At 39.1% G+C, this 24,077-nt stretch overlaps 3 protein-coding genes across 5 annotated transcripts; 2 read left to right on the top strand and 1 right to left on the bottom strand.

Annotated features, from left to right (window-relative positions):
* Positions 1–148: 148 nt before the first annotated feature.
* Positions 149–6,730, bottom strand: LOC114474157 (arsenite methyltransferase). Of its 3 annotated transcripts, XR_003675347.1 has the most exons (12): positions 6,601–6,730; positions 6,296–6,429; positions 5,852–6,002; positions 4,918–5,054; positions 4,751–4,820; positions 4,588–4,669; positions 4,361–4,492; positions 4,142–4,284; positions 3,884–4,003; positions 622–700; positions 396–509; positions 296–323 (listed from the first exon to the last, which is right to left on the bottom strand). XR_003675347.1 is itself a non-coding variant. In XM_028464229.1 (11 exons), the coding sequence occupies exons 1-11, from the start codon at positions 6,634–6,636 to the stop codon at positions 246–248; spliced, it is 1,197 nt and encodes a 398-aa protein (XP_028320030.1). In that variant the 5' UTR covers positions 6,637–6,730; the 3' UTR covers positions 149–245. The 3 variants fall into 3 exon arrangements, 2 of the variants coding, with proteins under 2 accessions (XP_028320030.1, XP_028320031.1); XM_028464229.1 differs by lacking the exon at positions 622–700 and having other exon boundaries at positions 149–323; XM_028464230.1 differs by lacking the exons at positions 296–323; positions 396–509; positions 622–700 and adding an exon at positions 3,640–3,788.
* LOC114474158 (uncharacterized) lies at positions 1,209–2,746 on the top strand. The gene is made up of 2 exons (XM_028464231.1): positions 1,209–2,142; positions 2,443–2,746. The coding sequence occupies exons 1-2, from the start codon at positions 1,653–1,655 to the stop codon at positions 2,697–2,699; spliced, it is 747 nt and encodes a 248-aa protein (XP_028320032.1). The 5' UTR covers positions 1,209–1,652; the 3' UTR covers positions 2,700–2,746.
* An 809-nt stretch (positions 6,731–7,539) lies between the features above and the next one.
* prpf8 (pre-mRNA processing factor 8) lies at positions 7,540–23,251 on the top strand. The gene is made up of 43 exons (XM_028464202.1): positions 7,540–7,735; positions 9,575–9,692; positions 9,795–9,963; positions 10,130–10,294; positions 10,424–10,642; positions 10,730–10,942; positions 11,086–11,211; positions 11,336–11,441; positions 11,784–11,974; positions 12,112–12,231; positions 12,363–12,552; positions 12,703–12,822; positions 13,115–13,249; positions 13,414–13,543; positions 13,636–13,832; positions 14,129–14,335; positions 14,727–14,890; positions 14,980–15,106; positions 15,252–15,444; positions 15,604–15,791; positions 15,867–16,105; positions 16,189–16,335; positions 16,448–16,658; positions 16,754–16,870; positions 16,953–17,200; positions 17,286–17,465; positions 17,579–17,714; positions 17,932–18,101; positions 18,227–18,356; positions 18,434–18,580; positions 18,716–18,876; positions 18,957–19,148; positions 19,515–19,752; positions 19,923–20,051; positions 20,159–20,272; positions 20,389–20,562; positions 20,733–20,926; positions 21,104–21,343; positions 21,444–21,585; positions 21,690–21,830; positions 21,914–22,053; positions 22,328–22,530; positions 22,760–23,251. The coding sequence occupies exons 2-43, from the start codon at positions 9,584–9,586 to the stop codon at positions 22,912–22,914; spliced, it is 7,017 nt and encodes a 2,338-aa protein (XP_028320003.1). The 5' UTR covers positions 7,540–7,735; positions 9,575–9,583; the 3' UTR covers positions 22,915–23,251.
* Positions 23,252–24,077: the final 826 nt, after the last annotated feature.

Genomic DNA, 24,077 nt, shown 5'->3' on the forward strand with positions numbered 1-24,077 from the left:
TTATCCAATAAATTTTTGCAATACAAGTGCAAACCTTTCAGAGAAAACTTATTGCATTAATTACATTAACACAAAGTGTGAAGTTAAAACTGTTTTTGTCCATATTAGATCTGATACAAGAGTTTTAGATTAGAAAAGATTTGAAGTGATCAAAGGCACATTTTTGAAAATCTTTAAAGACAAGATGATCAATGTTTTTTTTTTTTTTAAGTTGTCTGAGGATCTCTACAACATTTGCGGAATCTCTATTTGCATGTTTTGGAGCACTGTTTCACACAGAATCCCAGTCTGTGATCCAGAAGAAATGGGTTGAGGTGGCAATACTGAAAAAAAAAACAACAAATTCAATCATTGTAATGAGATGTTAATGTCACATTGAGTGTGGGCTGAGCTACCTGGGATTTTGGCTCAGAGCACGACTCCCCGTCTGACGGTTGGATCTTAAAATCTGATGAGAAACAGGAACTGAAGGATTGCAGCCATCTCTCATCTACATTCACCTCATCTGTCTGCATAGAACACAAAAAAAATAATACATTAATGACTAAGCCCAAGTTAATGAGCTATTCTTGATTGTTGAGATTTAGATTTATTGGTGTGATTCAACGCTGACTTTGATACCTTGGAGCAGTGAGAAGAATCAAAGTCCAACTGATCTGGGAAGTCTGCCACGGTTCCTTTGTAGGTATTGTTTTTCAAACTTGTTTATCATGCATTCACATTGCATGGTATAGTATAGTACAGAAAGGAAAAGAAGAGAGAGGTAATGGGAAAGATTGTAACAGAAGCAAAACAAAGCGCAGGGAAAGAGAGGAGATAAAACAATGGGAATCAATCAAAGGAGGATATCAGTGGAACATATTCTTTTATATAGGTTAATCATATTTATTGCATATGTTATAAATAGCACAAATCAGGTTAAACAGAAAATATTAAAATAATCGTGAAAGGCACAGACAAATGAATAAATATGAAGGAACATGGAAGGAAGTTAAAACCATCTTGGAGAGTGACAGCAAAACTAGTGGAGGGAAGAACCTGGTTGGACCCCTGGGTATTCACTGCATGTCTGCGGGGAGTAATGGGGGATTATTTACTTTTTGAAGTTAGTTGGACCTCCTAAATCCTGGTTCACTTATAATCCAATGGGTGGCGGTAATGCACTAATCTGTAGTTTATCAACCGCCATAACACCTCAAAAAAGAAGAAGAAGGAAAGGTTTGGCGTGAAGGGGAATCAGCGAGCAAATGGGAGTAGCAGGTAAACGTTATCTCTGTATTTTTCATCTTTGAAAGTCGGCACTGAGCGAGGATTAGCATTAGCTAATGATAGCATTAGCGTAGTCGTCCCGCCGGCTTTTTATCCCCCTCACTGGTGCCCTATGTTTCCGCTGTTTCTGTCAGAGGATGTGTGCAGAAAAAAATGGAAGCGCCTCAGGAACACCTACATAAAGGAGAGGAGAAAGAATGAGGACAGACGATGGAAATACTCTAATTACAAGAAAATAACGCGTTACAAAAATGTTTCGTATTTCACAGTTTGCTTCATAAACAGTGCGGAACTATTTGTCATTGCACGTTTTTTTTTCTCCTTCCGGTACGCCGATTACACTGATGCACACGTGACGTCATAGCTCGGCCATTGATACCAAAATGGAGTACTCGGACGATAACACGCTGGTGGGGCCAATGGCTGGACATTTTTATTTCAAGAAACAACTTGACGGTAGCCTTGATAAAAGCGTGGTCCTGTGCAAACTGTGCGAAAAGGAGTTTGCGTACCACCGAAACAATTCATCCCTCCGGTACCATCTCAATGCAAAGCATGTCGGAGTGAGAGCAGAAACCACCGGAGCTCGGCTAAAGGCTATAAAAATGGAAGACCATGACGAAAGCACGCTGGTAGGGCCAATGGCAGGACATTTTCATTTCAAGAAACGACCTGACGGTAGCGTTGATAAAAGTGTGGTTCTGTGCAAAGTGTGCGAAAAAGAGTTCGCATACCACCGGAGCATTTCCTCCCTCCGGTACCATCTCAAAGCAAAGCATGCCGCAGCGAGCACAGACACCACCGGAGCTACTAGCGCTAGCAGCTCCGGTACAAACAAGAAGCGTTTGCAGCCCAAACTCGACAAAATGACTGGTTAGTTAATTTTGGATGGCACTTTTACTTAGAGCTGTTAAATTTTGGCCTGATATATTTTTTTTAACTTATTTTCCCACAATTGTGACATTAAAATTGTTTAGTTTACTGTATTTTTGTCTGTTTATTAATTGATTCGTTCATCTACTAAACTTCATTGTGCTTAATTAATTATAAAGCCCCAGGTTAATAAGATTTTTTTTTTTAATCAAGTCCCACCCTATTTAATATATTTATGATCTTGTTTCAGTAAAAGTGACATAAGCTATTAATACATGTAATTTGTTTTGTTTTTTAAAGGAAAAAAAGCAAAGAAGAGGTTCAGTGAAGTCTCTGAAAACGAGATGGAGCAGGTTATCCTGCAGGTCCTCAGGACACCTACCCCTCCTCCTCCACCACCACCAGCTCCTCTGACTGAGGATGAGATGTTTTTAAGAGGCCTGCTCCCTGCCCTGCAAAAAGTGCCCCAAGAACTTAAGGAATACGCTAAATTCCAAATTCACAAAATGATTTTTGACCTGCAGCCAGATGGACTAAATTTAAAACAATGCGATTAGGTTTTTTGATATGGCGGAGTGGGGCAGTCAATGGCAGGAGTCACATTGAAAAATTGTTTACACTGTAGTTTGTTTACAATCAAAGTATTATAATGTTGATGGATATGGTTTTCTTTCATAATTGTTGATTAAAAACACATTTCAAAGTGCATTTTGGCTTTCTTTGTAGTTTTTATTAATACAATTTAAACCCTCTATGTCTAGTCCACATCAAAGGTTACATGCAAGTTAATACAAGGATATTTAATGTCTCCAAAGGTAACCTTGAAGCTTTCAGCCTTTAATCCTTAGTAAAACCTGCCCCTGGATGGGTTTGATTTAAATCTTCATTTAGACCTGGATTAGCTCTAGTATTTATTCAAAACAGGAGATTACCTGAATAAGACGAGGACAAGTCTGAGACTATTTTAATCCATATTTAAGAAAGCTATTTCAATAAATACTGGATTAAAATGTGATTATATTATTTGTCTGCAGTCGATCTTTATATTAAACTGTCCCATTGTATCAGCTCCTGTTTGTAAACATATTGCAGTTATGTATGAGGCAAATTTAAAATTTCTTATGAGTATATTAATTATGATACATGCTAGTTCCTGAGATATTTCTTCCTTACCTGCTTTTTAAAAATGTTTACACACTTGTGGTTCTACAAATTATTACAGAAGTGAGCACAGATTATCTCTAGGCTCGTTTTATTTGCAAGTTTGGGTTATGAAAAAGCATGAACAAGATGGTTTTCTGTTCCCATATATCTGAAATGAAAACCTACTGTGATTTATACATGTTCAAACTAATTATTAAATTCATTTTTGCAATACAAGTGTTAACCTTTCAGAGAAAACTTATTGCATTAGTTACATTAACACAAAGTGTGAAGTCAAACCTGTTTTTGTCCATATTCCTTTGATATGATAAAAGAGTTTTAGATTAGAAATGATTTGAAATGATCAAAGGCACAGTTTTTTTTTTTTTTTTTTTGTAAATACATATAGTTGTTTGAGGATCTCTCTATTTGCATGTTTTGGAGCACTGTTTCACACAGAATCCCAGTCTGTCAGCCAGAAGAAACGGGTTGAGGTGGCAATACTGAAAAAAACCAAACACGAAGCATAAAAAAAAAAAAAAAAAATGAAATCATTGTAATTGGATGTTAATGTCACGTTGAGTGTGGGCTGAGCTACCTGGGATTTTGGCTCAGAGCACGACTCCCCGTCTGATGGTTTGATTTTAAAATCTGATGAGAAACGGGAACTCTGAAGGATTGCAGCCATCTTTCCATCTACATTCACTTCCTCATCTGTCTGCATAGAACAAAAAACAATGACTAAAACCACATCTGCATGCTTTGTAATACATTAATGACTAAGCCTAAGTTAATGAGCTATTCTTGATTGTTGAGATTTAGATTTATTGGTGTGATTCAACGCTGACTTTGATACCTTGAAGCAGTGAGAAGAATCAAAGTCCAACTGATCTGGGAAGTCTGCCACGGTTCCTTTGTAGGTAACAGTTGCTCTGGTCTTCACTGCGTTTCTGGGCAGTTTAAACATCCTGTAAGTGCCTGATGCATACCTGATGTCACCTGGAAAACGAGAAACTCCTTCAGTTGTAGCATCAAAGTAAATCCTGTTGAATTCCTTGTTGTGTTACTCTGTTACCTGTTTTTGCTTTGAGCTCACAGTCGTAGACTACGATGTTACTTGCTGACACTAAGAGAGGAGTGCTGAACCCAACACTATGGGCCAGTGTGATGAGGTCCTGCCAAAACAAAGAGCCAGCCATTCCCTCCCCTGCAGCAGAGGATCAGTGAGGTGACGGAGAATTATTATTGGGCTGTAAACTTTTTTCTCCCTTAAATTTGAAATATTCGTGTATACTTTATTACCCCAGAGGACTGCATCATGCTTCATGTGATCAGGAATGACTTGACTGGCATACATGTCACTGTAGTAAAGCTCACCTCCCTCCTGTTATGAAAACAAAATGTAGACTCTGAACACCACTTTTACTTGCTACATTTTCTTTCTTTTTTATTTCTGCTTACTAACCTTAAGGACGTTGTATGCTTGCTGCAGCACTGCTTTTTTATCAGGACACAAACAAATCACACAGTTGGATCTATAGAGAAAGGAAACAGTGATGAGTTTCTTTCTTTTTTTTTTTTTCTTTGATGTTGCATAACGTGTACACATCTATATTTTCTTTGTGTTCTCACATCACAACATCCATGGAGTCATCCTGGATGCCGGCTTCACCAAGCTTCTCCATGTAACCTTCAACAAATGCAACGTTTGGCTTCTCATATCCAAACTTCTTCTGGTGATAATCAATATGCTGACGAGAGGCTGTGACCTAGAGGTAGAAAAGTCAGTGCAGATCTGCTAATAAAATAAGTTATTTCTTAAGAAATGTGTTTGTGTAGAAAATAAAGGAATAAATATGCTAACAGTGTGTTTGTGTTTTACTTGATGGGTTTTAGACATGCTCAAAAATTAATTGGTAACACTGTATATTAAGGTGCTTGTAATAAGCCTTAATAAGTAGTATTTAAGGTTAAGACCTTAATAAATTATTTTTAACATTAATTCATTAGGCTATAAACATTAAGTGTTAAAAAAAAGCTTCATTAATATATTTATTAATGTTATTAACACATTGAAGCTGCTTGTAATAATAATTATGTTAATGAGCTTCTTTATAAGACCTTATATTATTACTGCTTCCTGTAAAGCATCTTTGAATTTTATTTTGAAAAGCGCCATATAAAACTGACTTATTATAAGAGGCTTTTTAACATATACTTACTGATTAAATAGCATTACAGTAATACATATATTTATGAATCATTTTCATTAACACTTAATGCTAATAAGCATTTATGAAGGTGCTCATTAACATATAATTACTGCTTATTACAAGCCGTTTCAATGTTTTAATAACATTGAAGCTTTTTAGTAACACATATAGCCTAATTAATGCTAATAAGAATTTAATAAGGCCTTATCAAGAAATGAATTTCTGCTTATTGAGACTTATTACAAGCATCTTAATATAAACTGTTGCTAATTGACTGGTCCTGGGTTTTAATAGCTGTAAAAGGAGAAACAGTACACAGGCCAAACACCTTGTGAACAGCTGTATGTAGTTACCAGCTGTTCTGTCATGTCGATCCCTGTCACATGACCGTGAGCTCCAACCAGTTTACTGAAGGCATAACAGTCTCTGCCTGAGCCACTGCCCAGGTCCAGCAACCTGCAACCATCAAGCTTGGCTGGGAATGGAAGACCACAGCCAAAGAACCTGCAACACCACAAAATCCAAATAAAAACACAGATACATGCACTATCATCAACATTTTCTACTGGAACATTTTTTTCTTTACAGATAAATGTAAAAAAAAAAAAAAAAAAAGTGTAACATTTTGGTGATTAAAGTGATCCTTTAATGAGTTTATTAAACAAATGACAAGAGGCACAGCCAAATGGCTGTTTCTGTAGCTCACCCCCACATTGCTAACTTTAGCTTGAATGCATTAGCTCTGGTTTTAAACATGTTCATGGAGGAACCTTCAGGTTTTCTGAGCCTTTCTGTACCTCTTGGTCACTTCCGGGTGGACCTGGTGCAGAGCTTCTTGAACACTGTTGGGCATGGGGCATCGGGGCAGACTGCAGGTAGTGGCACTTGTTTGCAGATCATCTGAAGACTCCAATCGGCTTCCGTAGTATTTCTGCAGGAGCCACACAAACATCAACATGAATGCCTGAATGTGTTTTCAACCTGGTGATTAATATTCGTATTATCTTGAATTGAGCTTATATAAATTCTCCATTTGTTATATAAACCTCTGTTATCTGAAGAAAAAACAAACAAACATCCAATGCATGCGATCCTCGGGTACCTTCACGTTGTCCCTCACATCGTCCCCTGTCGCCATTCTGCACCCAATACAGTGGAAAACTTTAAAAGTACTTAGAAACAACACATAAGCAGCTGCACACTGTGCACGACAATGATCCGCCCCTTTCCGCTTCAAAGTCCTTTTTTTTCAAAATAAAATCACTCTGTTAACAAATTAAAAGTGTGGGGAAAGAAGCAGGGAAGATAGCTGTAGCAGTCCATAGAAAACAATATAAGATAGATAGATAGATAGATAGATAGATAGATAGATAGATAGATAGATAGATAAACCTGTGTATGATTTTTTTTGCATCAAAAGTTTAATATTAATGTGAGTAAATGTTATTTTTGCGATATTCAATGTGAGACTGTTAAACTTACTGCACACAAAGACTTTGGATTTCATTACAAAACTGAGTCTGGTCTAATTAACTTTAGTTTGAAAATAAAGTATTTATGTAAATATTTTGGCAAAATTTTTAGTTCATGTTGAAAAATTAAAAAAAGGGGGGGGGGGGGGGGGTAATTTTCCCCGTACATTCTTTGAATGAGAAATATTTTAAAATATTGTTCAATCTAATAATAATAAATAATAATAGAATTCTGAATCTAAACCTCTAAATTTGTTTTTTAAGTGACTTCTGATTTATTTTGGTTTCATTTTTAAATTTCTATCATTGGTATTCAATGTCGTTTGATGTGATTTGGTCGTTCTTTGTTAATTTAAAGAAATAAAATTGAAAACAAAAGGTTTCAGGGTGCTGTTGTTACTCCGACACTGAAGAGGCAGTAGTGCACCTTAACCTGGAACATCCGGGTACTTTAACAATTGCGCTCGTTTAACGTTTGCGTATTTTTTGAACGTAAGGATAGCTTCACTGAACGGTCCAATTGCGTAAATAGTGCGTAACTGTGGTCTGTTAATCCGGCTGCGGTGCGTGCTGCGTCTACCGTGTGGCAGCAGTCGTTGGTTGTGCGTGATGCTGTTGTATGAAGACGGAACCACAAAACATTGAAACTGATTCTTGAACGGAGTTTTTGGGCTCCACACAGAAATGTTGTTGTAGGTTTTATTGCGTTCACAAGTCCAGGCTTTGTTCAACTATCTTCAACGTCCTCGGAGTGCAGATTAACAGGTTTGTGCTAGTGTTTCTTCACTGCTGCTGTTAGCTGCTCGGCTAAAGTTAGCACTTCAGGCTAGCTCAGCGCGTCCTCCACGTTTAACGCGGTCTTTATTCATAATCATCCGTGCATTAGCCATTCATTATTCCGCATTTTAATACACGATAATAATTCTTAGAGCATTTGTTTACGGATTTAATCACAAACTTGGGATTTTGGCCATAATGAGTGATGCTAAATTTATTTCGAGCTTTGAAGAAGCCGCGTTAAGCTAACTGCTTGTAGCTAACTATTATTTTGCATTAACAATACATATACATCTTAAATCAGGGTACAAAAGCACAATAATACAATCTGTCACTTGCTGGAGAAGTAAATAAAGAATAAACAATAACACAAAAGAAAAGAAAATGTATACGCTAAATACAGACAATGTGAAAGCTAAAGTTAACAGTGTGTAGAACGACTTGTTCTTTTCTCTCCAGTGTAGAGGCGTTCATTGTTATTGCATTGATAATAGAGTAGTGTTATAGAAAGAATAGCAAAATTATGTTTTAAATTTAAAAGTGCGAACCCATAACTTTCATCTCTGATTTATGTCCATTAATAATATTGGTTACTTTCTGCAACGACTATAGTTTCTCTTAAAATTATATGCTCCTTATCAATTTAGTAGGAATGCCTTTTAAATGTTTTTTGTCTGTTTGATTGACAGAAGTAAAGGGCTACTTTTATTGTAAGTTTATTTATTGGCTATTAATACGGAAACGTATCATCTAAATTGACCTAGTTTAGAAGACATGATAGGTGCACCACGTGACTTTATTTATTTTTTATTATTATTGATTTTATTTAAGCCCTAAGCTAATGGCTGGTCCAGTGTGTTGATGTGTACTCTTTCGCTGCAACTACCAAGTCAAATTCCTCGTATTGTTCTAAACTGTACCTGGCCAATAAAGCTGATTCTGATTCTGATGTATATGTATTTTTTAAAGGTCGAATTTGCCACCTAAGCTTTATGTAAATGTATTTTTAAAGGTGGAATTTGCTTTGTTAAATATGTTAAAATGAAAAAAATATATTTACTTTTCTGTATCAATTGACACTTCCTTATTTACTGTATTTGTGACATGTTTCTCTAAATTACCCTAGCAACTTCAGGTTCATTTATGTGTTGCCTTTTTTTTCCCTCATATAAATATCATGTTAGACATTCTGTTACACAAACTCATTCCCACTGTGCATATGTGTCAGATTTTACTAACCATGTTGGGAGAGTAATTTGCCAATTTATTTTAATGCTCAAGTCATGTTTCTTAAGTGATCTTGTGGGTTTTCTGTTTGGTGAGGCACGGGGTGGGAATCTTTAGACACCTGACGGTTCAATTACGACTATAGGGACTGCGATTCGATTTTTAATCAATGCTTCTAGATGTAGTTTTTCCCACAGCATTTCTTTGTTTCCACACCACTGATGGATTGCTGTTTTATTTTTAATAGCAATTGCATTCTGAAAAAGGAGACACATTTAACTTTTTACCTGTTATTTAACCAGCAGAGGGCCACTTAGAACAGGTTAGTATAGTGTCAAAATAGCAGCATCCATGCTTGTTACATAATATAATAAACATACTAATCAACAAGGGCTGTTCTAAATGTTATATACAATTTATTATATAATAAACAAGATCAGCAGCTCAAGTACTATAGTGCTTTTTTAATATTTGTCAATCTGTTAAAATGTATTTCTACATAATTTTTTGTAGTTTTCCATTTCAATAAACTTAATGAAATTGTTTGCATCGATTACTATATTTGAATGAAGACGTATCGTTTATTTCTCCCATCCCTAGTGAGGCACCATGGCTGCTCCCTTTCCTTACATGCCAGTCCCTCCTGCGATGCCACCTGGGGTACTACCCCCGGTCCAACTACCGGACTTCATGTCTGAAGAGAAACTACAGGAAAAAGGTGTGGCTTTTTTCTCTATTGAGCCAAGTTCTTTCTTTTGGACATCTCCCAAAATGTTTATTAAAGTTTAATTTGCGTATTAACTGCTTTTCAACCCTATAGCAAGAAAATGGCAGCAATTGCAGGCCAAGCGCTACTCGGAGAAGAGGAAGTTTGGCTTTGTTGATGCCCAGAAGGAAGACATGCCTCCCGAGCATGTCCGCAAGATCATCAGGGACCATGGAGATATGACCAACAGAAAGTTTCGACATGACAAAAGAGTGTACCTCGGGTAAGGTTAAACACAACACCTTTTAAAGGCTGAAACAAACTTGCAGCATGAGGAGACATCTTCCACTGTCAACTCTAAATCCCACCTTTATAATATTGATTGTCCTCATTATGCTGTGTGTTGTGTTCTTATTGCATCTTTTTTACTTTTTTTTTTTTTTTTACAGGGCTCTTAAGTACATGCCTCATGCTGTGCTGAAACTCCTTGAGAACATGCCTATGCCTTGGGAGCAGATAAGAGACGTGCCTGTGCTCTACCACATCACTGGAGCCATTTCCTTTGTGAATGAAATCCCCTGGGTCATAGAGCCAGTCTACATTGCCCAGTGGGGGTGAGATGGAGAGATTATTTTGTCTCTTAAGCTTGTTAAATTGGAAAACTAGTTTTCAATGTAAAAACTTAAGAATTTTATTATTCGAAATATGCATGATCCTAAGGTTTTTCCCTTTTGTAAATCCAGCGCAATGTGGATCATGATGCGTCGTGAAAAGCGTGATCGCCGTCATTTCAAGCGGATGAGATTCCCACCGTTTGATGATGAGGAGCCTCCCCTGGACTATGCTGACAACATCCTGGACGTGGAACCTCTAGAGGCCATCCAGATGGAGCTCGACCCAGAGGAAGATTCTTCTGTTGTGGAATGGTTCTATGAACACCAGCCTCTCAAAGACACAACCAAGTGAGCCGTAAAATCCTTTTTGAAATTTCTTTTTGATTTTTACCTTCCAAAATGATCTGAAACCTTATTCTTGTGTCTCGGACACAGGTTTGTGAATGGCACCACATATCGTCGTTGGCAGTTCACTTTGTCCATGATGTCCACACTTTATCGTCTCGCCAATCAGCTTCTCACAGACTTGGTGGACCTGAATTACTTCTACTTGTTCGACCTCAAAGCTTTCTTCACTTCCAAGGCTTTGAACATGGCCATTCCCGGTGGTCCGAAATTTGAACCGCTCGTCAGAGACATCAATCTTCAGTAAGATAACTGAAAGTAGTAGTAGTTTTCTTCTGTGTATTAGCGGGTTGTCTCGTTTTTTTCCCACGTTGAAATATTTTTTTTTGCTAAAAATGTCAACAGAAGTGAGGAGATTTGTGTCTCAGCTGATTCTTTTGTTTTAGGGATGAAGACTGGAACGAGTTCAATGACATCAACAAAATCATTATCCGACAGCCAATCCGCACAGAGTACAAGATCGCTTTTCCATACCTGTACAACAACCTACCCCATCATGTCCATCTTACATGGTAACAGCCTTACAATTACGAAATTCATAAATGCATGTACACGTTTAATAATTGTAAAGTACAAATACATTGGGCTTTACTTTACAAGCATAAAAAATAGACATTTTTATTGTTTGCTCTGCAGGTATCATACCCCCAACGTGGTGTTTATCAAGACTGAGGATCCAGATCTTCCAGCATTTTACTTTGACCCGCTCATTAACCCCATTTCACACAGACATTCTGTCAAGGTCAGTTTTCCTGAATGCTGACTTGGCATTATTAAGCACACAATCAACAGTGAAATGGAATTTCATGTTTAAAGTTTGATGTGTAAAAACCCTCTTACAAAGGCGCACCTGCATTGGCCTGCTTGCCTGTGCGTAAGAACTAGAGGAATATTAAACTGAGCAGGGACCTTTAGAGTTCTCTGAGCTGCAGCTGCAGTATTCCAGTCTCTGTTCAGATAAAAAAAAAAGTATTCTTCTCAAATGAAGGGTGGTTATTTACTTCTGACATGTTGGCTTATTAGTATAGTTGGGTGTTGCACGTCGCTGTGATTTTTAAAATAACTTTCCTGTTCTTTCTTTCAGAGTCAGGAGCCTCTGCCCGATGATGATGAGGAGTTTGAGCTTCCTGAGTATGTGGAGCCCTTCCTCAAAGAAACCCCGCTTTACACAGACAACACAGCCAATGGAATTGCTCTACTCTGGGCCCCGAGGCCCTTTAACCTCAGATCTGGACGTACAAGACGCGCCATTGACATCCCTCTGATTAAAAACTGGTGCGAAATTTATCAGTTTTAAAGCTGAACTAAATCATCTGAATTCTTCAAATGCTTCAGTGTTTTTTTGAAATGTATATTTCAGCATTCTGTTTGAAGTGCTGCACATTAAATGTAGGCTATACATTTCTATCCAGGTACCGTGAACATTGCCCTGCGGGACAGCCAGTGAAGGTGCGCGTTTCTTACCAAAAACTGCTGAAGTACTACGTACTCAACGCTCTGAAACACAGACCACCTAAGGCCCAGAAAAAAAGGTGTGCACCATCACTTATTTCTAAAAAAAATAATAATAATAGAATAGTTATAAATACGGAATGAGTCCGTATGATTTATTTTTCAAACCAACATTTTTTTCTGTTAAGTGTTTCTCTTCTTTTTTTTTCAGGTATCTTTTCCGCTCTTTCAAAGCCACAAAGTTCTTCCAGTCCACTAAACTGGACTGGGTGGAGGTTGGTCTTCAGGTTTGCAGGCAGGGTTACAACATGCTCAATCTGCTGATCCACCGAAAGAACCTCAATTACCTTCATCTGGACTACAACTTTAACCTGAAACCTGTCAAGACGCTGACCACCAAGGTAAATTCCTTTTGTGACTTTTTACATTTTTTGAACAAGCTTCAGTGGAAATGCCAATCTGAGCCTCTGTTTTACTGCTATAAGTCTCCCTTATCATATAACGTCTCTTATCACTACTGTTGTTCTTCTGCCGTTATTTGTTTACCACAGGAAAGAAAGAAGTCTAGATTTGGGAATGCCTTCCATCTTTGCAGAGAGGTGCTGCGTCTCAGCAAGCTGGTGGTGGACAGCCATGTACAGTACAGACTTGGAAATGTTGATGCATTTCAGGTTAGTCCTGGACAACATTTAGGCAACCACTGAATGAATGAATGAGCTAAGACTGAACAGGACTGGCAGTTATTTCACAAAGTTCCTGTCTGTTTTTGAAGTTTTCCACATTTACAGGTTCAGGATAGGTACCAGTATTCTTAACTGTAATGCAGAACTGTTTCTTTTGCATAAACAAAAGGAAATGTGTTAATGAGGAAATAAACAAACTCAGAAATGCTTAATTGAGTTGAAAAATACTGTGAAGTGCTTTCACATTGGGTTAATCACCGAGCTTTGTTTCTGTGTTCAGTTGTCTGATGGGCTGCAGTACATTTTTGCTCATGTGGGTCAGCTGACGGGGATGTACCGCTACAAGTACAAGCTGATGAGGCAAATCAGGATGTGCAAAGACCTGAAGCATCTCATTTACTACCGCTTTAACACTGTAAGTTTTTTATTTATTTATTTTTTTTATTTTTAAGTTCGATAAAGGACATTAAAAAAAAGGAAGGAAGACAAATTTCTTGTAACTTGTGGATTGATTTTTGCCTCGTTTTTTTTTCTCTCTCTCTCTCTCTCTCTCTCTTTCTCTCTCTCTCTCTCTCTCAGGGTCCTGTGGGCAAAGGGCCTGGTTGTGGCTTCTGGGCTCCTGGTTGGAGGGTATGGCTGTTCTTCATGAGAGGCATCACTCCTCTCTTAGAGAGGTGGCTGGGAAATCTGCTGGCCCGACAGTTTGAAGGTCCATTTCTGTGTATTTTCATCATGTGTTATTGAAAAATGAAGGTTACATTAAAATAATTAACAGCAGCTTTGTTCTGACCACTCCCACAGGACGTCACTCCAAGGGTGTGGCCAAGACTGTGACCAAACAGCGTGTAGAGTCTCATTTTGACCTGGAGTTGCGAGCTGCAGTGATGCACGACATCTTGGATATGATGCCTGAGGGAATCAAACAGAACAAGGCCAGAACCATCCTGCAGCACCTCAGTGAATCCTGGAGGTGTTGGAAAGCCAACATCCCATGGAAGGTCAGTGATTCTATTCTACTAGTGCTTCTATCAGGTTTTGTACTGTGCAGGAGAGGGGTTTGTTTTGACCAAAAAATAATTAAGACTTGTCCAGAAGTTCTTCTGATACCTTGGGTATAATGTTTCTATTAAGTTTGGGTGTTCATGCTTAACTGTGGATATCCTGCTTATAGGCAGAAGTCTGTTATTTTCTAAGACTGACTGTAAATGTAACTTAATTATTTGCAACTGATTATTTTGTTATGATTTTTATTCAAAGTCTGATGTTGTTGTGATGTGTGTTCTTCTCATTCCAGGTGCCCGGGCTGCCTACTCCAATCGAGAACATGATCTTGCGCTATGTAAAGGCTAAGGCCGACTGGTGGACCAACACAGCCCACTACAACCGGGAAAGGATTCGTCGTGGAGCAACTGTCGACAAGACCGTGTGCAAGAAGAATCTGGGCCGACTGACCCGTCTGTACCTGAAAGCAGAGCAGGAGAGACAGCACAACTACCTGAAGGTGAGATTTGTTTGTAGAAAAATGTGTTATGCATTAAAAGCAGTAGTCTGCCCTTTTTTTTAGTTAATTTTAGGAGATTTTTGTGTTTTGTCCATATATGCTTATGAATGATATTAATTTTAAGTGAATTTGTTCATCTGCTCTGCATATTGGATAGATTAAATGTGAATATTTCAAGTTTTCCCTCTTACAAAGGCGCACTTGCATTGGTCTGCTTGCTCGTGCGTAAGAACTGGAGGAATATAAAAATGAATAGTGATTGTTTGTATTGCGCCCTGTTCAAACAGTTGTGCCCCTTCACTGTTCAGACATTAGTTTATGCCATATAAGAATATCTCTTTTGGTGTTCAAACTCATGTGCTTTTAGTAAACTCACTTTTTGTGTTTGTAGGACGGTCCTTACATTACTGCTGAGGAGGCTGTGGCAATTTATACCACCACTGTGCACTGGCTGGAGAGCAGGCGGTTCTCCCCAATTCCTTTCCCTCCACTCTCTTACAAACATGACACAAAGTTGCTCATTCTCGCCCTCGAGAGGCTAAAAGAAGCCTACAGGTAAATGGGCTAAAACAAGTTTATTTACTAAAAGCATTGCAGCAGTAAAAGTTTTTGGTACAACATTCAGTTGGTTTTTGTTTCCACAGTGTGAAGTCTCGACTGAACCAGAGTCAGAGGGAGGAGCTGGGTCTGATCGAACAGGCCTACGACAATCCCCACGAGGCTCTGTCCAGGATCAAACGTCACCTTCTCACTCAGAGAGCGTTCAAAGAGGTCAGCGTTGTGACACTGCAAAAATCATTTATCTCACAAGTCACATTAAACATTTGGTTTTACAGAATAAATAGAAATTAATTGTAACAAGCTGCTTGCCAGTTTCAGTTCTTTTTTTTTTTTTTTTTTTTTTTTTTGTTTACAGGTGGGTATTGAATTCATGGACCTGTACAGCCACCTGGTGCCAGTCTATGATGTGGAGCCTCTGGAGAAGATCACAGATGCCTACCTGGACCAGTACCTGTGGTATGAAGCAGACAAGAGGCGCTTGTTCCCACCCTGGATCAAACCAGCTGATACAGAACCACCACCACTGCTGGTTTACAAGTGGTGCCAAGGTCAGGATTAGAGTCATAACATGCATGTTGTTTTAATTTATTATGAGTTGCACATTTAGTCAGTGTTGGCGTAGATACTATATTTAAATATTAGATTCTGTTTGTACAAGCAGGTAATTTTTTATTTTTATTTTTTAATAACCTGAACCTTCCCCTCAGGCATCAACAACTTGCAGGATGTTTGGGAGACGGCTGAGGGAGAGTGCAACGTGATGCTGGAGTCTCGCTATGAGAAGATGTACGAGAAGATTGATCTGACGCTGCTGAACAGACTGCTTCGTCTCATTGTTGATCACAACATTGCTGATTACATGACGGCCAAGAACAATGTGGTCATCAACTACAAGGTGAAAAACATATTGCATGTGTTCTTGTAAAAGCTAAACTCCTGCAGCTACTTAATTTGTTTGTCTTTGATACAGGACATGAACCACACCAACTCTTACGGCATCATCAGGGGCCTCCAGTTTGCTTCGTTCATTGTGCAGTATTACGGCCTGGTCATGGACCTGCTGGTCCTGGGTCTGCACCGAGCCAGTGAGATGGCTGGTCCTCCTCAGATGCCCAACGACTTCCTCAGCTTCCAAGACACGGCAACGGAAAGTGCTCACCCGATCCGACTGTACTGCCGCTACATCGACCGCATCCACATCTTTTTCAGGTACATCACCTGTGTGTTTTGTAAACTAAATATACACATGTACTCACTGAGAAAAGTGACTAAATTCCCTGAGAATTTTTCAGGTTTTCTGCTGATGAAGCCAGGGATTTAATTCAGAGATATCTGACGGAGCACCCTGACCCTAACAACGAAAACATAGTGGGCTACAACAACAAGAAGTGCTGGCCTCGTGATGCTCGTATGCGACTGATGAAGCATGATGTGAATCTGTGAGTTTCCCGGTCAATCTTAGGTTAAAGTCTTAAACATTCTACATATTTTCCTGGACTTGGAGGAATTGTGATGTTGAAGCCATAACTTGTTTAAATGTTACTCTTCCAGTGGACGTGCAGTGTTCTGGGACATCAAAAACCGTCTGCCTAGGTCTGTGACCACAGTTCAGTGGGAGAACAGCTTTGTGTCAGTCTACAGCAAAGACAACCCCAATCTGCTCTTCAACATGTGTGGCTTTGAGTGCCGAATCCTTCCCAAATGCCGCACCAGCTATGAAGAGTTTACTCACAAGGATGGAGTGTGGAACCTCCAGAATGAGGTCAATAAACAGTGTCAGCCTTTTACATACATGAGGTTCTATAGGTAGAAAAGGTGATGAATCTAAAGAATAAATCATCTCTCGCTTTGTTGTAGGTGACCAAAGAAAGGACGGCGCAGTGTTTCTTGCGTGTCGACGATGAATCAATGCAGCGATTCCACAACAGAGTGCGCCAAATCCTGATGGCCTCTGGATCCACTACTTTCACCAAGGTTTGCCAACAACCTTTTTCTACAGGCTAAATATTTTTGCTTAAGTTAATTTGGAGGATGAAAACATTTGTTTTCCTACCAGATTGTAAACAAATGGAACACGGCTCTAATCGGCCTAATGACGTACTTCCGTGAAGCTGTGGTAAATACCCAAGAGCTTCTGGACCTGCTGGTGAAGTGTGAAAACAAGATTCAGACTCGTATTAAGATCGGCTTGAACTCAAAGATGCCCAGTCGCTTCCCTCCTGTTGTCTTCTACACCCCCAAAGAGTTGGGCGGCCTTGGCATGTTGTCCATGGGTCACGTCCTCATCCCACAGTCTGACCTGCGGTGGGTTCCACATTTACATTTTATTTATTTTATTTTTTTAGCTAAAATATGGTAGCTGTGCCTCATACCAAGGTGTTTCTTGCAGGTGGTCTAAACAAACAGACGTGGGCATTACTCATTTCCGGTCTGGTATGAGTCATGAAGAAGATCAGCTGATTCCCAACTTGTATCGTTACATTCAGCCATGGGAGAGTGAGTTCATCGACTCTCAGAGGGTCTGGGCTGAATACGCCCTCAAGAGACAAGAAGCCATTGCCCAAAACAGGTACAAATTGGCTGCAATAAGCTTTTTTGATCAACTGAAAATATGCACTAGTGATTTTTAACACAAGGGTGTTAAGTGATGAGTGGTATAATAGCATATCCTCCTTGCTTCAGGCGCTTGACTTTGGAGGATTTGGAGGATTCATGGGACAGAGGAATCCCTCGAATCAACACACTCTTCCAGAAAGACAGACACACACTGGCCTATGACAAAGGTTGGAGGGTCAGGACGGATTTCAAACAGTACCAGGTATGATGTAAACTCTAATGTTGCATTAAAAGAACTCTAGAATATAGTAAAAAAAAACAAATCCAATGTAAATCATTAAACGTATAAGCATTATCTAAATGCACACTGATTTGGAAATAAGTAGTTCAGTTTAGTGTTACTTGCTGTGTAAAACTTGTGGTATTACCAGAAAAATGCCTAAATAATAACTACTTTAATGGTTTGTTCTTGATCACAGGTGCTGAAACAGAATCCGTTCTGGTGGACTCACCAGAGGCACGACGGGAAACTGTGGAATCTAAACAACTACCGCACAGACATGATCCAGGCTCTTGGTGGAGTAGAGGGCATCCTTGAGCACACGCTCTTCAAAGGCACTTACTTCCCTACCTGGGAGGGTCTCTTTTGGTGAGAGCACTTGACGTTAGGAACGCAAATTGTGTAATATTAGGGGTAAAGAAGTACCTGCATTTTTCATTATGTAGGTTATTTATTATAACTGGGTTAAAAACAGTATTCTCTCTGGTTTACAGGGAGAAGGCCAGTGGTTTTGAGGAATCCATGAAGTGGAAGAAGCTGACTAATGCCCAGAGGTCTGGTCTCAACCAAATCCCCAACCGTCGCTTCACACTGTGGTGGTCACCCACCATTAACAGAGCCAACGTTAGTACCAATAACTGCAGAGTTTAATTATGTGGATGTGTGTGTGGACATCCTAACAACATATTTTCTTTTTTAAGGTGTACGTTGGTTTTCAAGTACAGCTGGACTTGACAGGAATCTTCATGCACGGAAAAATCCCAACTTTGAAGATCTCACTCATTCAGATCTTCAGAGCTCACTTGTGGCAGAAAATACACGAGAGCATTGTTATGGATCTCTGTCAGGTACGTTCAATGAATTTGATTTTCCTTTTCACAATCATTAATTCTGTACTTCCATTACAATTAATGAAACTAGTTTTAATGATAAAATGCTTCTTTTTTGTGTGTGTAACGAGCTGACCTGTGTTTGGATTGTAGGTGTTTGATCAGGAGCTTGATGCTCTGGAGATTGAGACGGTGCAGAAAGAAACCATTCATCCCAGGAAGTCGTACAAAATGAATTCATCCTGTGCAGACATTCTGCTCTTTGCGTCGTACAAGTGGAACGTTTCTCGGCCATCTCTGCTCGCTGACTCAAAGTAGGACTTTTGCTGTGAAATTGATGCTGTTCAAGTAGATTTTTAACAACTGATAATAATGATTGAACTTTTTAAAATAGGGATGTGATGGATAGCACAACCACACAGAAGTATTGGATCGACATCCAGCTTCGTTGGGGAGACTACGACTCTCACGACATTGAGCGCTACGCAAGGGCCAAATTCCTGGATTACACCACAGACAACATGAGTATCTACCCCTCCCCCACTGGAGTACTCATCGCCATTGATTTGGCTTACAACCTTCACAGGTTAGTTCTGGTGAATGTACAGAATGTACAGTAAGGATTATTTGAAACCTTTTCCCATGAACCTGTTTTGAACAAATTTTTCACATTTATGCTATAAAAATGTACCTTAAATAGACAGGTTTAAAAGTATTTCTACAACTATTTCAGTAGGATGCTTTACAGATGTGAGTTCACAGCATTACTTGGATTTTAACAACCACTTGTTAATGTGAAAACAAATGTTCTCCTGTTCCTGACACAGTATTCAAACTACTCCCTCACATAACTGAACACGCACACTATCTTTAAAGGAGCTGCACTGGCTTTTAAAAGTCATCAGAAGAAAAAATAATCTAAAATCTAATAATCTGCCTTTCTTCTCCATAGTGCGTATGGGAACTGGTTCCCAGGTAGCAAGCCTCTGATCCAGCAGGCCATGGCCAAGATCATGAAGGCCAACCCTGCCCTGTATGTGCTGAGGGAGCGCATTCGCAAAGGTCTACAGCTCTACTCCTCAGAGCCCACTGAGCCCTACCTGTCCTCTCAGAACTACGGTGAACTCTTCTCCAACCAGATCATTTGGTTTGTGGATGACACTAACGTCTACAGAGTCACAATTCACAAGGTGGGACATGATTTATTTATTTATTTTTTCTCTCAATAGTTCAGACTATCTTTACAACCTCAAAATGTTCCCTCGTACAACACACAACAAAATGCTGTAAATAGTGTTTTTTTTTATTTTATAAAATGTATTTTATATAATAAGCGGTCATTTCTTTCCTCTTTCAACAGACCTTTGAAGGTAACTTGACAACAAAGCCAATCAATGGAGCCATTTTCATCTTCAACCCCAGAACTGGTCAGCTGTTCCTCAAGATCATCCACACATCTGTGTGGGCTGGACAGAAACGTCTTGGACAGGTACAGCAATGAGTTTGTTTAGTCAGAATTTAAATTTCAGGGTATTTAGTACAGCAAGACCAAACAAACTTTGTCTCTTTAACCTAATTCTTTGTTTATTTGTGTAGCTGGCCAAATGGAAAACTGCAGAAGAAGTTGCTGCTCTGATCCGTTCTCTCCCTGTGGAAGAACAGCCAAAACAAATTATTGTCACCAGGAAGGGCATGTTGGACCCTCTCGAGGTAAGACTCATCAAATATCCTCTCTTTACTATCAAGCCTAAAAAAACACCAAGCGAGAACATAATGGCATCCCACAATGCTCCTCCAGTTCTGAAATGGGTCTTTTCTCTTTGCAGGTTCACTTGCTCGACTTCCCCAACATTGTGATCAAGGGTTCAGAACTCCAGCTGCCGTTCCAGGCCTGTCTTAAGGTGGAGAAGTTTGGAGATCTGATCCTGAAGGCCACAGAGCCACAGATGGTTCTGTTCAACCTCTACGATGACTGGCTGAAGACCATCTCTTCATACACAGTAAGCCTCATTTCTTTTTTAAGTTCTAGGTTAGCAACAAAGCTACAAAAATGATTACTGAATGAGTTGTAACATCAGTCACAAGACCTGACTTTTTTTTTTTTTTTTTTTTTGTTAATCTAACTTTAATAACTAACTAACTAATATTCTGGTTGCCTTCTTTGTTCTAGGCCTTCTCTCGACTGATCCTGATCCTCAGAGCACTTCATGTCAATAATGATCGAGCCAAGGTGATTTTGAAGCCTGACAAAACGACCATCACTGAGCCCCATCACATTTGGCCTACACTCACAGATGAGGAATGGATCAAAGTGGAGGTGCAACTCAAGGACTTGATTTTGGCTGATTATGGCAAAAAGAACAAGTAAGCATCGTCAAGTCCCTCATTGGTCGTATAAATAAACAAAAAAGGCTCAGCCAGCTAAAGCAGCATTTTTCTAATTGCAGTTTGTATATATTAGGGTATTTTTCTACGCATTAGACGAGAGCAATTAGATGAAACCTGTTGTAAAATGTCAGTGCTCCTGTTCTCTACGTGCAGCGTGAACGTGGCCTCACTGACCCAGTCTGAGATCCGTGACATCATCCTGGGTATGGAGATCTCAGCTCCCTCTCAACAGCGTCAACAGATTGCAGAGATCGAGAAGCAGACGAAAGAACAGTCTCAGCTCACTGCCACACAGACGCGCACTGTCAACAAACACGGAGATGAGATCATCACCTCCACCACCTCCAACTATGAGACTCAGACCTTCTCTTCCAAGACTGAGTGGAGAGTCCGGTATGGGAGCAGTGTTCGGGTCATTAAGACTAAAAAAACCTTAAGGGTTAAGTGCTGACATCTAATAAAAACGTCACAATGTTTTTTTTTTTCTTCATAGAGCTATATCTGCTGCCAACCTCCATCTTCGAACCAACCACATCTATGTGTCATCTGATGACATCAAGGAGACGGGTTATACCTACATCCTGCCCAAAAATGTCCTCAAGAAGTTCATCTGCATTTCAGATCTTCGAGCTCAGGTTTCTTTTTTACCTTACTTGTTGGATCAAAACTTTCTGCTTCAGGAACATTCTGATCTTTTTTTTCCAAATGAGATATTTTGACAGTCGCTGTTTGGCTCTAGATTGCAGGATACTTGTATGGGACCAGCCCTCCAGACAACCCACAGGTGAAGGAGATCCGCTGCATTGTCATGGTTCCTCAGTGGGGGACACACCAGACGGTCCATCTGCCCAACCAGCTGCCAGGACACGAGTACCTCAAGGTAAGACATAAGAGCAGAGACACTGGATTATGAGTTGTAATAATCTCAGAGGGAATGGATTTCAATTCTTTTTGGTTTAACAGGAAATGGAGCCTCTTGGTTGGATACACACGCAGCCCAATGAGTCGCCACAGCTTTCCCCACAGGATGTGACCACGCATGCAAAGATCATGGCTGATAATCCATCCTGGGATGGAGAGAAGACTATCATCATCACCTGCAGGTAGGTTTTATAGTCTGTCAGCACTAATGTAGATGAGATTTATCCTGGCATTGTTTGACCTGTTATTACAGAAGTTAAACAAAATGCTGTTAACTTCTACTTCACATTTGAAAGATAATTTTTCACTTGAAATCTAAGCATTACTCACCCAAAGATTTTGGTGAGAGAAAAAATTGTGAATTTAGCTATTTCAAGTTTAGCTGTGTTCCATTAATCTCAATGCTTGAGGTTTAAACGATCCATAAATGCATATTTGTATTTATTTTCTTTCTAGCTTCACACCAGGCTCGTGCACACTGACTGCCTACAAGCTGACCCCCAGTGGCTATGAATGGGGTCGACAGAACACAGACAAGGGAAACAACCCCAAAGGTTACCTCCCGTCTCACTATGAAAGGGTGCAGATGCTGCTTTCTGATCGTTTCCTTGGATTCTTCATGGTTCCTGGCCAGGTGTCCTGGAACTACAACTTCATGGGTCAGTTTGAATTAAGTTCAACCAAATTAACTAACATGTCACAATAGCTGTTGGTTAAGACGTGGCATGGATTTGTTTTTTATACAGTGATCTTTCCCTTTAATCTCAGTCATTCTTTTACTGCATCACGACTAAAACTTTGATGTTACAAACTTCAACTCAATATTGTTGTATTTGTTGTTTTCATCAATTTCTGCCATGTGTTGTTTTTTTTTTTTTCTTTCTTCAGGAGTGCGCCATGACCCCAACATGAAGTATGACTTGCAGCTGGCCAACCCAAAAGAGTTCTACCACGAAGTTCATCGGCCGTCACATTTCCTGAACTTTGCTTCACTGCAGGAGGGAGAAATATACAACGCAGATCGTGAAGACATGTACGGCTGAGCACTCACACTCAGGATCCAATGCTTTGTAGAGAGCGACAAAGCTGTCCATGTAATATTCCATGTACACACAACTGTGATGTTTTCAAATGTTTCTGTAAAGTCAGTTGCAGAATCAGTTTTTATGTATCACAAATGCTCTTTCTCATAGTCCTGTTTTTTTTTTTTTTTTTTTTAAATTGTGACTACAAACCTTTTTAGCCTTTACTTTTTGTGACGTCTTGGACGTTAAAAACTAATGTGCATTTTGGTGTGGTTTCATACATTACACTTCAGTGTAATATTTGACAATAAATCCTAATGAAAAGGTTAAATTTCCCCACTTTGGAAAAGCTAAATTGACTGTTTTATTTCTTTACATCCTGTGAGTGTCGTTTTGATTTAAATAAAGGTGATGATTTCTAGAAAAACTTTGATGTTGTACAATTCTTTGTTTAATTATACGGTCAGAAAGCATTTCTTTCTGACTAGGTTAATGATTTATTTAACAATCGCATGTCCACAGCTAACTGGAAAGTAAAACTTCTCTCTATTTACATTCAGTGTGTCTCTATTTGATATCAATATCGATCCGATATTGGATTCAAATTTCCGAATTTTTTTTTCTTCTTCCAAAATAATTTCTTATGTATTTTATTCAATTGTAGAATAGTGTAGATCATATGTTGAAGTTCAACTTTATGTAACCAATTGGTTAATAAATTAGTTTTCATACCTACTGTTGCTGACTAATGTTCTTAATAACATCACTTGATCAAGGCTTTTCTAGCATTCCACACTACAAAATAAGTAATTAATTTTTTGTTAAAAGAAAAAAAAAAATGTTAACGGTATGTGTGATTCATGCTGATATTGGATCAATATCAGAAATTCAAAAGTTGTATTGGGACATCCCTAATTTACATTGCTTGATTAAACACCTTTTACAAAATGCAATTGGGGTTTATTACAATTATTACAGATGAACAAAAGGTCATGTTTAGATTTTACAGGTTTCCTTTAATTAAAATGAACCATTTTTGTATCTCAAGCGAAGTCTCAAGCTCAAGGTGTGGTTGTTTCCTCATTTAAACCATAGGTTTAGTTGACAGTTTTGTTTTGTGGTCGAGGACCTGCAGGTTTCATGTTCTGCTGCTTGTACCAACATGCACATGCACATTAGGC

This window comes from Gouania willdenowi, chromosome 13 (assembly GCF_900634775.1).
Source record: "Gouania willdenowi chromosome 13, fGouWil2.1, whole genome shotgun sequence".
In the NCBI taxonomy this organism is placed as follows: domain Eukaryota; kingdom Metazoa; phylum Chordata; class Actinopteri; order Blenniiformes; family Gobiesocidae; genus Gouania; species Gouania willdenowi.